Source organism: Ovis canadensis, chromosome 1, assembly GCF_042477335.2.
Source record: "Ovis canadensis isolate MfBH-ARS-UI-01 breed Bighorn chromosome 1, ARS-UI_OviCan_v2, whole genome shotgun sequence".
NCBI classification, from domain to species: Eukaryota; Metazoa; Chordata; class Mammalia; order Artiodactyla; family Bovidae; genus Ovis; species Ovis canadensis.
In genome coordinates this window covers 4003054-4018279 of record NC_091245.1, presented here as the reverse complement: position 1 = coordinate 4018279, position 15226 = coordinate 4003054, and the positions used below count along the sequence as shown (strand labels likewise).

Here is a 15226-nt window from a genome sequence, read left to right as displayed (position 1 = left end):
ATCTCTCTGATCTCCCCAGTTTAGGGAGGGCTTTGCAGTATGGTATCCACCTGCCCCCCACCCGCATAGCAAGCCCTTGGGGTCCAGGTGAGCCCAGGTACACTGCTGGCTCGGGTCCCACCAGCCCAGCACACGTTTGCATGTTTGCAGGTGACTCCAGAGTTTGAAGTGAAATGTTTTCAATCCAACCATCAGCAGGACTTCGTTATATGCTCCCTGCAGCATCAAGAAAAACAAAAGATGCCCTGTCCTGTGCAGCCTCCAGGCACTGTGGGTCCAGGGAACAGTCCCCCAGGGGGGCTTGACTATCCCCCCTGAGGACCACTCGGCCCCTCCTGTCTGTGGTCGGAGACCCTTGGCAGAGATGAGCTGGCCTGGCACACTGGCTCCAAGCCTGGAGCCTGACGTAGGAAGGGCCAGCCCATGGCTTTCTGCCACCAGAGGAAGTGGCCTGGTGAGCTGTCAGCCCCTCCCAATTTTGGAAAGGTCCTGCAGTGACTATGAAACCGTGGGTAGGAGCGACGGTGGAAACCACCGGGGGGAAAGGCAGCCCTGGCCACCTAAAACATAAACGGGTTCCCAACTGTGATGAAAATGCCCCAATAGCAAATGTGATGTTTGCTATTCTTTTGAGAGATTTTTTTTTAAATCACATTAAGAACTTGTTTGTGCTTTACAAAGTTGGGCTTTTTAAAAAATCAGAAATGAATGTTCAGTTTTATCAAATGCCTTTGCAACATGTATCAAAATGACTGCTGCTTTCCTTTGACAAATTGAAGTATGATTTTATAGTAATAGCACTGAAGCCTTCCTGAAATAAAACCCACTTTATTCTATACAGCTAGCTTAAAATTGCTAGTGTTTGAAAAAGGACATCTGTGTCTATTTATAAGTGAAAGTAACCATCTGTTGCATGAGCCTGCTGTTCCCAGGCACGTGGGCGGACCATCTTAAGAGGTTTGGGATCAGGGTTTTGTTAACTTTTTCAAAGAACTGAGAAGTTTGACATCTTTTTCTGTGACCTTAAGAATCTGAAAGAATTGCCTGAGTCTAGCACCTTTTGTCAAAGTAGTTCTTTAGCAATTTTTTTCTTTTTTCCTCTCAGATTTTCTGCTTTATAAGTCAAGATCCCATCATTTATAATCTCCCCCAAAGCAGTCCCATTCATCAAAGACTTACCAATTTTTAACGTACATGTTTTGCATGCTAGCGAGCGACTTCCCTTTCACTTTTCACTTTCATGCATTGGAGAAGGAAATGGCAACCCACTCCAGTGTTCTTGCCTGGAGAATCCCAGGGACGGGGGAGCCTGGTGGGCTGCCATCTATGAGGTCGCACAGAGTTGGACACGACTGAAGTGACTTAGCAGCTTAGCAGCTCATCCTTTTTCTAATCTTTTAACTGTGGTTTTGTATGTTGGTGTTTTCTCTGCTTTTTTTCTGGATTATCCACAAATGTGATCATTTCAGTGTAGCCATTTTTCTAAAGAATCAACTGCTGAATCTACTTATTCATTTTTATGTTTTTTAAAAATATCAATAAATACTGGTTTTCAATAGTTAGTAATGCATTTAAACTATTTGCCCTTTGGAGAAATCTATTTTGTGTTTCTTTATTTAAATGTCTTGATTTGGATTTTTACCTCATTCATTTTCATTTATTTTTAGTAATAATAAGATAAATTACAACTGCAGACTTTCCTCAAAATTCAGTTTTGCCTTGATTCCATTAATTTTTACATGCAATGTTGCCATCAGTTTTTCTTAACAACCTATAATTGAATTTTTAAATCCCATTTGGCCCTGAAATTATATGAGTGATCTTTCATTTCTAGGGGTTCTTTTTTTTTTCATCCTTTTCTTACTAATTTCTAGTTTCTGATATTGTAGTCAAAGACTTAAAATCTCCACTTTGAGAATTTATCAAGTTTTCCTTTGCGGCCTAAATAGGATCCTGGGACTTTTAAAAAGCTTGTTGATTCTTTGCAGGATAGAAACTTCCTCATATCGTCACTGAAATCAGGTTTATTAAATTTATTTTTCATTTTTATGCTAGTTACTATTCACTGAACCTGGAGAGGTGTGTTACAGCCCCCCCAAGAAGAGTCTGTCATGATTATTCATAGCAGTAGGCTGTCTGGACCCTGCGGACCTGTGACAACGCCCTTCTCTGTGTGAACGCCCCTCTCTTCCCGGTTACCAGGTTACCGGGTTACCAGGTTACCGGGTTACCAGGTTACCGTCTTCCGCGCTGGATCGTGCTCCATCGCCCCCGCCATCCTCTCATGTCTCCAGGCAGATCTGTCCCTTTCTTTTCCTTCTGCTTTTGTTTCTCTTGCCTTTGAGATGACTGCTGTGAACAGGATGACTGGGGCTTTGTTTTTCCCTACACTCTCCCTGCCCTCCTGGTGTTTGCAGTCTAGTCACCAAAACCAACAGTGAGTGAACGATCCCAAGTTAAAAGTTCAGATACGAAGAAGGACACAGCTGTGAAGGAAAACCCTACTTTGCTGGGGATCCTAACGAGTTGAAGCATCAGAAAAAAGGCCTGTTTGAGGAAGTGACATCTGAGGGACATGCAGATGCTAGTCTTGTGACCACCGAGTGAACGGCCTTCCACATAGAAAGCGCAGCACTTGCAAAGCTCCTGAGGCAGGAGCACCAGCCAGGCAGGGTGGCCAGAGGGAGAGGGAGGGGGACAGTTGAGAGTGGAGAGGTGGGGCCTGCGCGGGAGCTTTGGAGTGCAGCGCAGGTACGGGGAGAGGGCGGAGAGCATTGAAGGTACTAGCTGGCTGGGCAGTGGGCTGAGGCTGGAGAGTGCAGCGGCCAGGGCTCCGGCCCCAAGAGCCCATGGTGGGCAGGGCCCAAGCTGCGGAAGAGAGGAAAGTGGAGGAGGAAGATGATGGCTGCCTTTGGACAGCAAGGAGGTCCGACCAGTCCATCCTAAAGGAAATCAGTCCTGAATATTCAAACTCCAATCCTTTGGCTACCTGATGCCTTTGACTCATTGGAAAAGACCCTGATGCTGGGAAAGACTGAAGGCGGGAGGAGAAGGGGACAGCAGAGGAAGAGATGGTTGGATGGCATTACCGATGCCACGGACATGAGTTTGAGCAAGCTCCGGGAGTTGGTGATGGACAGGGAAGCCTGGCATGTTGCAGTCCATGGGGTCGCAAAGAGTTGGACACGACTGAGTGACTGAACTGCTAAGTTGAGTAGGGGGAGGAGAAGAGGCACAGAGATGCCCACACCCCTGGCCCACGATCAGTGCAGAGAAATGAAAGCTGGTCACAGTGACGGGGCTGCAGGGGGGAAGGGAACCCCTGGAAATGGGGGGACCCAAGGCAACTCAGAGAGGACAAGGCTTCCTAGCCAGGAATGAGAGATGGGGCTAGGCCGGGGGCACCCCGAGAGTCAGGTGCGCGGACAGCCTGCTGTGCCCAGGACCAAGGCTTCAGATGGGGGTGAGGATGTCAGGGGTGTTGGGTTGCAGCCCCAGGGCCCGGGAGAGGAGTGAAGGAGCGCCGCAGAGCGCGGAGGACCCTCACGGGCGGGAAGGGCGCGGTCAGATGAGGCAGGCCGCAGATGGAGCGAGAAGACAGAGAGCCCCGAGGGAGAGACGGGGCGGGGAGGGGGGTGCTGACCGCGAGGGAGGGGGTCTCTGGGGAAGAGGTCAGGGGAGGAGGGACCAAGGAGAGGCGGTCCCCGAGGAGGGGGCGCCATCTGGTGGCCTCGTCCTTCCGGCAAGAAGGGTCCAGGGAGCGCGGGGTCCTTGGACACCTGGGGCGGGGAGCCGGCGGGGGATGGATGCCAAAGGGGGTCCTGCCCTCGGGGCCCTCCCAGCCCCCAGGTGCGGACGCCCGTCGGAGACTGGGCATCTCATCCTCAACCCGAGAGGAAGCGAGGGCCCTCTGGCCGGCCTCACCCCGAATTGCCACAGCCTTGTATCTCTCTGAGGAGTCCGCCCCCCCTCCCACTACAGTGCGGAGCAGAGCTTCCCGCCCCCCACCGGGGAGGGAGAAGGGGGGTCCCAGAGCTCCATCCCACCCCACCCCGGAGCGGCCTCGGGGGCAGAGGGTGGGAGAGGGGGCGTCCCCAAGGTGGTCCCAGGGCCGTGGTTAACCCCACCCAAGTGAGACAGAGGTTAGGCGGTGGACGGAAGGAAGGCCGCAGGCTGCGGGCCTGCTGGGCGGGGCGGGGGTCTGTAGGACTGAGGAGGAGCAGCCCCTCTGAGCCCTGGGCGGTGCCAGACGTGGAGCGGCCACGCCCCCAGCAAGGTGCCACCAGCCGGCAGCAGGGCTGAGGGTGCCCGGGCCCCCCACACCCCGCCAGCCCGGCTGCCGGGTCACACTCAGTCCTCCCAGCTGCTTGGGATTCAGAGCGTTCCCTGCGCCGAAGGCTAAGGAGACGTGCTCCCCACGGCTGCAAATGCAGAGGGCTTGAGTGTCCGGCTTTCTACAGGCCTTTTAAAACATACAATTATAAAAATAATATGTACCTGTAGAGAAAACGTGAAAAAATCCCTCCGAAAGCAGAGATAGGAGAATAAAAGTCCACCACCCTCTAGGGATGACAACGGCCTCCTAACGTCCTGGGGTCTTCCCCTCCTGCATGGACCACTTTATGCTGAAACCACACTGTCTGTATCCTTTGGTCTCAACAGCTTCTTCTGTTTAACATTTTAACAGAAATATTTCCTTCCTGAATATCTTTTTATAGCTACTTAGCAGAGGCTCTTGTAAGCAACTTTGGTCACTGTCCTATTGTTTGCTCTTTTTCGAAATTAAAAATCTGTAGGGAACATCTTCTTACATGACTTTGGTCTACATTTGATATTATTAATTTAGGAAAATTCCCAGGAATAGAATTCCTGAATCAAAGGGTATCCATGACTTCGAAGTTCTCCAGACATAGTTGCCAAATAGCTTTTCAGGAAGCTTTGACTAGTTTATCTTCTACTAGTAAAGCTACAAGCACCTGCTTCATTTCACTGTACCTTCACCAGCACTGCACATCCTCATTCTGAAAATGAGTTCTGTTTGGATGTTTGCTTCTTTCTTCCTTAAAAGTGAGGTTAAACAATTTTTTTTCCCAGATGCTTGTTAGCCATTTGTATTTCTAGAACTATTCAGCCAAAAGCTGAATGAGTATCCCCCTTTGTGTCTTGGACTCACCCATACACCTCCCTATCTATCTAACCACCCCCACATCAGTCTGGGGGAAAAAAAAAAAAAACCGTGATGCTGGGAAAGACTGAGCAAGAGGAGACCAGGACAACAGAGGATGAGACGGTTGGATGGCATCACCAACTCGATAGACATGAATCTGAGCAAGTTCCGGGAGAGAGTGAAGGACAGGGAAGGCTGGTGTGCTGCAGTCCATGGCGTCTCCAAGAGTCGGACAGGGCTTGGTGACTGAACACCAGCATGTCAGTCTAACATTTAGACAGGCTCCCCAGGCTGGCCTCAAGTGGGCCCCAGTCTCCTTCATGTGCCCCAGCTGCCAGGGTGCCAGGTGGTGCCACCTCCCCTACAACCATCAGGTATTTAAAGCTGCTGGAAGCCACCAGGCTGTGAACTGTCCTGGGGAGATGGAGTCCAATACTGGTCCAGAGAAAGGGAACCAAACTAATGGTTCCTCCTCAGATATTCTGAAGACTTAGACACACACTGCCTGGTCAACATTTACCCGAGTTTATAGAACAAGAAATGTACCCTTCAGGGACCACACACCAGTTGTCTGGAAGTCGTCCACTTACTGGGCACCTGCTGTACACCAGGTCCTTGACCTTGTTTAATTTGATCTGCCCAATAACCCTGCCAGGTCAGGACCTGTCTCTTCATTGACTATAAGGAGACCAAGGCTTGGATGACCAAGGCTGGAGAAGACTCTTGAGAGTCCCTTGGACTACAAGGAGATGAAACCACTCAATCCTAAAGGAATCAACCCTGAATATTCATTGGAAGGACTGATGCTGAAGCTCCAATACTTTGGCCTCCTGATGGGAAGAACTGACTCATTGGAAAAGACCCTGATGCTGGGAAAGATTGAGGGCAGGAGGAGAAGGGGATGACAGAGGATGAGATGGTTGGATGGCATCACCGACTCAATAGACATGAGTTTGAGCAAGCTCTGGGAGTTGGTGATGGACAGGGAAGCCTGGCGTGCTGCAGTCTATGGGGTCACAAAGAGTCGGATATGACTTAGCAACTGAACAACAACAATAAGGCTTGGATGGGAGAGATGAGGCCCCGGGATCACTCAGCATAACAGATGGAGCTGGATTTGAACCCAGTTTTGCAGGGCACTAGGGCCCATACTCAGATGCTCTACAATTGGGACCAGTCAGTCCTGAAGCTGGTTGGTGTCCCCAGAGCAGACAAGTTCCCTGTGGGCAGCAGCGGGCACCTTCTTGTCAACAAGCAAATAATCGTCAAGTGCAGTGCCAGGAGCCTGGACTTGGTGGGACCCAGACATACTGGAAACTCCCACCACACTGTTCAGGAACATTCCAAGCCAAGTTCACATGGAGGCCCAGAATAGAGTGTCTTGGCCAAAAAAGGAAAATGATTCCATTACATGAGAACTGAAAATAGAGGGTTAAAGCAAGAATATTTCCTCATGATTATTTTGGCCCCTTCAGTCAGTACAATGTTCTTTTGAACAGAAGAATGTCTGTACTCTGGAGGGAATTCTTGTATCACATCCTTGCTGACAGAGCTCACAATATTTATTGAGAGTTTCAGCTGTCACTTCTGTATAAATAAACAGGATGAAGTGGGCAGCCAACTCCACATGAGGGATATTTTTAGACGGGGGTGGAGGGGTTGGCTTTGCAGACTGGAAGGATATTTCAAGGAGAAAGTGCTTGGCTCCAGGATGGCCCACCACTGGCTCAGCCTCAGCATGTGCCCGGTCTGTGGTCCCTGGTGCCACAGTTTCCTGGGTCAGGGGTTCTTCTCATTCTGGCAATGCCTCCTTCAAGGGATATCCCAGCTCTATTCCTCAGGCAGAGCATAGGGGACAACACTGAGGACTGACTGTGTCACTGTGTCTGCACCACACCTAAAACTACCCGTCAATTTGATGGGTCTGAGGTGGGGAAGAAGACAACCATTCAAACCAGAGGTGGTAACATGAATCCCTGTAGTTGGCCAACCACAAGCTCAAAAGCCTGGTCTTTGGTTTTTAATGATCCCTGACACACTTTCACTTACCTCGTACCAGGCTTCTGACATGTACTAATTCAGTTTTTCACAATGAGACCCAGTCTGTCCTGACTTCCTGTAGGTTTTTCCACTTCCATTTTCTACTTGGAACATGCGTTCTTGTTCTCTTAGAAAAACCACACGCCCCTGTGGGCATGGCTCCTGCACACCCTCCACCACTTCTGCCCACTCCATCCATTTAGATGGTCCTGTGGACTGAGGGAGGCCTTGTGTGCATGTGGGGTCATGGCCCAAAGGGCAAGCAGGGCAGAAAAAAAAAAAGTGATCTAGCGATCGAGAGACCGTATGATAGAAGCAGTGGTAGAGGGGTGCTTGGGTGCTGGAAGGACCCCAACCTTTTCCCTTCGGCTGTTCAATACATGACTGAGTGTCTCCTCAATGTCGGTTTATGGCTTCTGCTCTGTGTACTCATTTCCTGTCCTAAAATAAGGAAAAGCACGTTTTGTACATTTCTTGTAGCACAGGTCTGCTGACCATGAACTCTATAAGCTTTTTTTCTGAAAAGGTCTTTATTGAAAGCTCATACTGCAAATATTTTTGCTGAGTAAAGGATTCTGGGCAGACAGGGGTTTGCGGCCCTTCCCTCTACCCCGCCCCTCATCCCCACCTAGTACGTGAAAACTGCCACCCATTGTCTTCTGGCTTGCATAGTCTCAGTAAGAGGTCTGCTGTAGTTCACATCGCCCATTCCTCTGTAGATGTCTCTTTTTTTTCCTGAATGACTCCAGGATTCTTTTCTTGGATTTTTTTTCTTCACCATTGACTTTAATACCTAGGTGGCTGTTGTTGCTGTTACTTTGCTTTTTTGTTCTGCTTGGTGGCGGGGGCGGGAGGGGGATGTCTCTGGCCTTCTTGGGCTTATGGTTTTTCATCTCACTATTTTTGGAAAATTCTCAGCCATTATATCTTAAATGTTTCTTCTGCCCCATTCCTTCTCCTTTTGGAATTCCAATTACAAGTTGGAGATGACATCGTTGACAGTGCTCTTAATTTATCACAACTGTTAGATGCTCTATGTTTTTCTTTTTGTTTCAGCTTGGGTAATTTCTATTCACCCATCTTCAGGTTCACTAGTCCTTTCCTCAGATGCCAAGTCTGATGATGACCTCATCAAGATGGACTCTCTGATACTGTGGTGTTTCCTCCCCCCGCATTTCTCTTTGACTTTCTTACAGTTCCATCTCTGCTGAAATTCTCTGTTGGTGCATCTTGTCTACTTTCTCAACTAGATCCTATATCATATTAGTATTTTTAAGTCCCTGTATGATAGGTACCATATCTGGGTCATCTCTGAGTCAGAGTCTGTTGATTGTTTTATCTTTTGACAAGAAGTCCTAATGTTTTATTGAATGCTGAACTTGCATGTTTAGAAGAGAAGAGATTGAGACAAATAGTATTTACATGTGGAAATAGGTAAGCCTCTTGTGTCAGGCTGTTATTATGGGATTTAAGTTGATCTTGTGAGGAGTTGAGCTGGGTCTGGGATTTGTTGTTGCTATGGTTTCCTTCAGAGCATGATAGACTTCAAAGACCTGAAGAACTTTAGGGTCCCCATTGCCTTGTGCTGAGGGCGGGGCTGGAGAATTTTTGTCTGTGGACTGTGTCCCACCCTGCACACCTGCGCCACAGAGTAAGTCTCTCTACCCCTCCCTGTGGCAGAGTACTGTTGCTTGTTAGTCTATGCCAGATTTATTTTGGTAGAGAGGAAGAGACATTCCCTTGTCCTGGTCCAATCTCAGCTTGGAAAAGCCCTACACCATCAACCTCCTCCCTGTGGCAGCCAGACTCTGCCCTGTATCTGTGGGGGCTTGGGTGGGAGATTCCTGCTCCTCCCCCAGAGGTGTGGTATCATGCAGGTTTCTAGGTCCAGAATGATTTCCTACTGTCCTCCCAAGGGAAAAGAGTTTTTCCTACCCTTCTCCCAGCCATGGTATGTCTTCTTGTGCCCTGGGGCTGACGGCTGTGCCATCCCTCTCTCAGCAGCTCAAGGCTTAGCTTCCTGGAGCTAAGGGTCTGGGAGGGCTTCAGTCCTGCTCAGCTGCAGCCACAGAGACTTGACTAGGTAAATGCACTCCCATGTTCAAAGCAGCAGAATCTGTTCATTGGGATCAGCTTTTCTCATCCTTCAGGGGCCCAAAGTGGTGTTGCGCTTATGTGAGAAGGGTTTGGGAAATGTGTGGTGTTCGTGCCTGCCCCTAACATTTCTTATGTGTTCCCCCTGGAGCCTCATGGGGAAGAGCAAAGAGTCACAGGACCACCAGTGCACCTGGGGCCCCAGGAATTCCGGACTGACCCCCCCAGCCCACCCTGAACCCTGGGCAGCTCATTATTATGCAGCTGGCACAGCAGCTGCATCCTCCTCACACCGCCTTGCTCCTCTGAAGCTCAGGTCACATTGCTGACTTGCAGTCTCAGCTCTCTGATGGACTCAAGAACATCGAGGACTTTGTAGTGTCTTCAGTTTTGTTGGTTGTTGTTCAAAAGGAATCAGCACTCTGTGTTGCTTTTTCCATCCTAAGCAGAAGTGATACCTCTGGAAACATTTTCATTTCCCCAACATTGAATCTTCATTTATTTTTTAAAAATTGACTCAAAAAATCAAACACAAACTTATAACATGATCCAGCAATTTCTGGCTTCTGAATATGCAGCTGAAAGAATTGAAAGCAGAGACTTGAATACAGAGAATTGAACTACATGAACTGCTACATGAACGCCCATATTCAAAGTAGCAGCACTTGTCACAACAGTTAAAACACAGAAGCAACCCAAATGCCCGTCGATGAGCAGATAAGCAAAATGAAGTCTGTACAAGCAGTATATTATTCAGCCTTAAAAAGGAAGGGAACCCTGTCATATGCGACAACATGGATGAACCTCAAGGACATTCTGTTCAGTGAAATAAGCCAATCACAAAAGGACAAAGAGTGTATGAGCCCACTTATGTGAGCTACCTGGAGTCATCAGATTTCACAGAGATACAAGGCAGGAGTTGCCAGAGACTAGAGGGAAGACAGGTGTGTTTAATGGGGACAGATTTTCTGTTTGGGAATGAAATAGTTCTGGAGACGGATGGTGGCGATGGTTGCACAACAATGCCACTATACTTAATGCCATTGGACTATGCAGTTAAAAACGGTTGAAATGGTAAATTTCATGTTATTTATATTTTAGCATCAGTCAGTCAGTCAGTTCAGTCTCTTAGTCGTGTCTGACTCTTTGCAACCCCATGAATCGCAGCACGCCAGGCCTCCCTGTCCATCACCAACTCCCGGAGTTCACTCAGACTCACGTCCATCAAGTCAGTGATGCCATCCAGCCATCTCATCCTCTGTCGTCCCCTTCTCCTCCTGCCCCCAATCCCTCCCAGCATCAGAGTCTTTTCCAATGAGTCAACTCTTTGCATGAGATGGCCAGAGTACTGGAGTTTCAGCTTTAGCATCATTCCCTCCAAAGAAATCCCAGGACTGATCTCCTTCAGAATGGACTGGTTGGATCTCCTTGCAGTCCAAGGGACTCTCAAGAGTCTTCTCCAACACCACAGTTCAAAAGCATCAGTTCTTCGGTGCTCAGCTTTCTTCACAGTCCAACTCTTACATCCATACATGACCACTGGAAAACCATAGCCTTGACCAGACGGACCTTAGTCGGCAAAATAATGTCTCTGCTTTTGAATATACTATCTAGGTTGGTCATAACTTTTCTTCCAAGGAGTAAGCGTCTTTTAATTTCATGGCTGCAGTCACCATCTGCAGTGATTTTGGAGCCCAAAAAAATAAAGTCTGACACTGTTTCCACTGTTACCCCGTCTATTTGCCAGGAAGTGATGGGACTGGATGCCATGATCTTAGTTTTCTGAATGTTGAGCTTTAAGCCAACTTCTTCACTCTCCTCTTTCACTTTCATCAAGAGGCTCTTTAGTTCCTCTTCACTTTCTGCCATAAGGGTGGTGGTATCTGCGTATCTGAGGTGATTGATATTTCTCCCGACAATCTTGTTTCCAGCTTGTGCTTCTTCCAGCCTAGCATTTCTCATGATGTACTCTGCATATAAGTTAAATAGGCAGGGTGACAATATCCAGCCTTGATGTACTCCTTTTCCTATTTGGAACCAGTCTGTTCCATGTCCAGTTCTAACTGTTGCTTCCTGACCTACATATAATTAGAACAAAATGTATTGGTTCTTGGTGTGTACCAGGGACGCTTCTAGGCACTGGGATTACAGAGGTGAACAAACAGCATCACTATCCTTATGGTGTTTATACTCAATAAGCAAAAAGAATGCATAACCTACCAGAGTGAAGGGTGACAGCACTATGGCACAATTCCAGAGAGGTGGGAAGATGAGGCGTTGGGGTGAAGGTAGGGTGGGAAACCTCACGACAAGTCCTGTGGACCGCTGGGGAGCTTCCAGGCTGGGGTGGTCTTCACGGGGTGATGGGGACGGCAAGGGGCTCAAAGGGCTGAAGCTCACTTTTCCAGACTTCCTTCTGAAGATGCTTGGCTGGTCCACCTTCTAGTCTGCCCTTGGTGTGACATCGTAGCTCCTAGAATCCCTTAGCTCCAGCTTGCCTCCTGGGGTCTGGCCACACGCTTCCCTCCCCGACTCCCACCACCCTCCACACACACACCCAGGAGCCTTCCAGGACCTTTGTCTCTAGAACCAGTCACCACCTCGGGGCCTGGGCTTCGGCGGAGCTCACCACAGTGGGGAGTAGGGTGGAGAGCCCCCAGCTCGAGTCCCCCCTGGGTCCTCTGCCCACCAGGGCCTGACCACCTGCTTTTCCACCTGCAGGAGCTACAAGGAACTCTCCAACTGCACCAGGCACGTGGTGCAAACACTGGACTGCTTCTGGCCAAACGCGGAGGTGGACAAGTTCTTCCTCGCCGTCCACCAGCGCTTCTTCAGAAACTGCCCCGTCTCGGGCAGGGCCTTGCAGGACCCACCCAGCAGCGTCCTCTGCCCCTTCATCGTGGTCCCCATCCTGGTGACCCTGCTCGTGACGGTGCTGGTGGTCTGGAGGAGCAAGCACCCGGAGGGCATCGTGTAGGCCGCGGGGGGAGGGCTGCCTGCTCACAGAAGCTGCAGAGTGGGTGGGAGGGTGGGCATGGAGGCCCAGCCTGACCAAGGCTTCTGGAGCCCCAACGGCAGAGCGGACCCCCCCCAAGCCTCTCTTCTACTGAGAAGAGCTCACCCTGGAATGCCAGCCAGAGTGGTGAAGCACAGGCGTTGGCCTGGGAAGGCAGCCCAGGGGCAGGGAGGGTGCGGGCGCAGCTGTTGGTCTTGCTGGGGGTGGTCTGAGCTGTCTCCCAATAACCCCCACCGCACTCGCTTCCTGCCTGTGGCCAGACTGTGGAGACGTATTTGCGATTAAAGGACGTCCTTGAATCCGGGCAGCGTCCTTCTTTCTGGGTGTGGACCAGTGGGAGTGGAGGGGGCAGACACTCCAGCCCCTCCGGACTTTCTCTGACAGGAGGGGCCCTCGCAGGGACGTCTGCGGGGGAGGGTGACGGCGAGGCCCCGCATCCTGGTGACCCCCGCTCGCCCCCAGACACTGTCTGGACCTCAGTGAGCTGGGACTCCACCCCAGACCGGGCCGGGTCTGCTCGGTGTTCACGGAGGCCCCTCCCCAAAGAAGGCTCGCCAGCCCCCAGGCCCCTTCTGTCCCCCAGGCTTTACAGCGGCCGTCCTCTGCTCCCCTCAGGCTGCGGCAGCACGTGCTTCCCAGGCTCCCACTTACCACCGGGCTTCTAGAAGGTTCTGGAAACCCAAAGGGTGTGCCCTGCACCGTCCCTCCCAGATGTCCCCAGAGCTCAGCCTGCTCCTCCGGGGTCCCCACGGCCCCAGCCGGCCGCAGTGCCTCCAGCCCAGGAACTGCCACGGCCTCCAGGCTCTTGAGTCCACACTCCCAGCCCTGGGGCCCTCCTTGACTCCCTGCGGGGAGACGAGGCGCCGTCGCCTGGGTGGGGGTGTGATGCTCGGCCTCCAGCAAAGGAGCCAGAGGCGGGGCGGGGGAGGGAAGGACCGGAGCAGAGGGCGGGCTCAGAGGGAGGCGCCGAAGAGCGGGCGGCCCTCCCGGAGGGAGCCCCTCTGCCTGGGGAGCCTTTCAGAGGCAGCTTTGGGGCTGTGATGACTTCAAGGACAAGCCCCACCTCTCCCCACGTGCTTTGCTGGCCGGAGGGGTGTGGGGTGTGAGGGGTGGGGTGGGGTGAGCTGTGAGGTCTGGGGTGTGAGGTGATGGGGTGAGGTGTGAGATGTGGGGTGGGTAGTGATGGACGTGAGGTGTGAGGTGATCGGGTGTGAGGTGATGGGGTGAGGTGTGAGATCTGGGGTGTGAGGTGTCAGGTGATGGGGTGAGGTCTGAGGTGTGAGGTGACGAGGTGAGGTGTGAGGTCTGGGGTGTAAGGTGTGAGGTGATGGGGTGAGGTGTGGGATCTGGGGTGTGAGGTGTGAGGTGATGGGGTCAGGTGTGAGGTCTGGGGTGTGAGGTGATGGGGTGAGGTGTGAGGTCTGGAGTGTGAGGTGTGTGGTGATGGGGTGAGATGTAAGGTGTGAGGTGATGGGGTGAGGTGTGGGGTGATCAGGTGTGAGGTGTGAGGTGATGGGGTAAGGTGTGAGGTCTGGGGTGTGAGGTGATGGGGTGAGGTGTGAGGTCTGGAGTGTGAGGTGTGTGGTGATGGGGTGAGATGTAAGGTGTCAGGTGATGGGGTGAGGTGTGAGGTCTGGGGTGTGAGGTGATGGGGTGAGGTGTGAGGTCTGGGGTGTGAGGTGATGGGGTGAGGTGTGAGGTCTGGAGTGTGAGGTGTGAGGTGATGGGGTGAGGTGTGAGGTCTGGGGTGTGAGATGAGGTCTGAGATCTGGGGTGTGAGGTGATGGGGTGGGGTGTGAGGTCTGGGGTGGGTAGTGATGGATGTGAGGTGTGAGGTGATTGGGTATGAGGTGATGGGGTGAGGTGTGAGGTCTGGAGTGTGAGGTGTGAGGTGATGGGGTGAGATGTAAGGTGTGAGGTGATGGGGTGAGGTGTGGGGTGATCAGGTGTGAGGTCTGGGGTGGAGGTGTCAGGTGATGGCGTGAGGTGTGAGATGTCAGGTGTGAGGTCTGGGGTGGAGGTGTCAGGTGATGGGGTGAGGTGTGAGGTCTGGAGTGTGAGGTGTGAGGTGATGGGGTGAGATGTAAGGTGTGAGGTGATGGGGTGAGGTGTGGGGTGATCAGGTGTGAGGTCTGGGGTGGAGGTGTCAGGTGATGGCGTGAGGTGTGAGATGTCAGGTGTGAGGTCTGGGGTGGAGGTGTCAGGTGATGGGGTGAGGTGTCAGGTCTGGGGTGGGGCGGCTGATGGGTGGGGGTGGTGCGAGGGTGTGGGGTGGCTGGTAGGGGTATGGAGAGGATCACACTTGGTGGAAAGGCCTCTCCTGCCTTGGCTCATCCTTAATTGGCCACTCACGTCCGCACCACTGACAGCCAGCTGATTAATAAGACTTTCCAGCTTTGACCAAGGGAAGGAACCTTTGCAGGACGGCAGGCCGCTTGTCCCTCAGGTTGCCCTATGCAGCCCCTGAGGACCATCTTCCCTTAGAAGAAAATGACTGCCGGGGACTGGTCACTACAGGTCAGAGGATGGCTCGATTAGAAGAATGTGTTTTCCAAGCACTCTCCTCTGAAAGGTCTAATCTGAAAGCTGTCACCTAATTTCGTTGTCAGAATGTCACGTGTTCTGGAAAAACGACTGTGGATCTATTTTTAAACCTTTGAAAGTGTATTTCCTGTCATCATGGCCTGTGAAAAATAATCACATTAACCCTGACAGAGAAGGCCAAGTTCAGCCTCAGGACAGCCTCCTCACTGTCCCCACTAACCCTAGGGCTCCATGCCTCCAACTCCTCCTCCACAAAGTGAGGAGGGTGGTGGGGTCCTCCTTGAAGGGTAAGGCGTTGATTAAGCAGAATGTCTTAGCCCTGGTTTTCTTGAGACCCCAGACCTGATTCCCCATGAGGCATTTGT

The 15226-nt window shown here is 51.4% G+C and overlaps 1 protein-coding gene across 1 annotated transcript in view; it reads left to right on the top strand.

Annotated features, from left to right (window-relative positions):
• The window catches only part of RAMP1 (receptor activity modifying protein 1), a 42167-nt gene extending 29551 nt beyond the window's left edge, over positions 1–12616 (top strand). The window contains exon 3 of the mRNA XM_069544040.1: positions 12023–12616. Coding sequence (XP_069400141.1) covers positions 12023–12278 — 256 coding nt within the window. The 3' untranslated portion in view covers positions 12279–12616. The remainder of the gene's footprint in view (positions 1–12022) is intronic.
• Positions 12617–15226: the final 2610 nt, after the last annotated feature.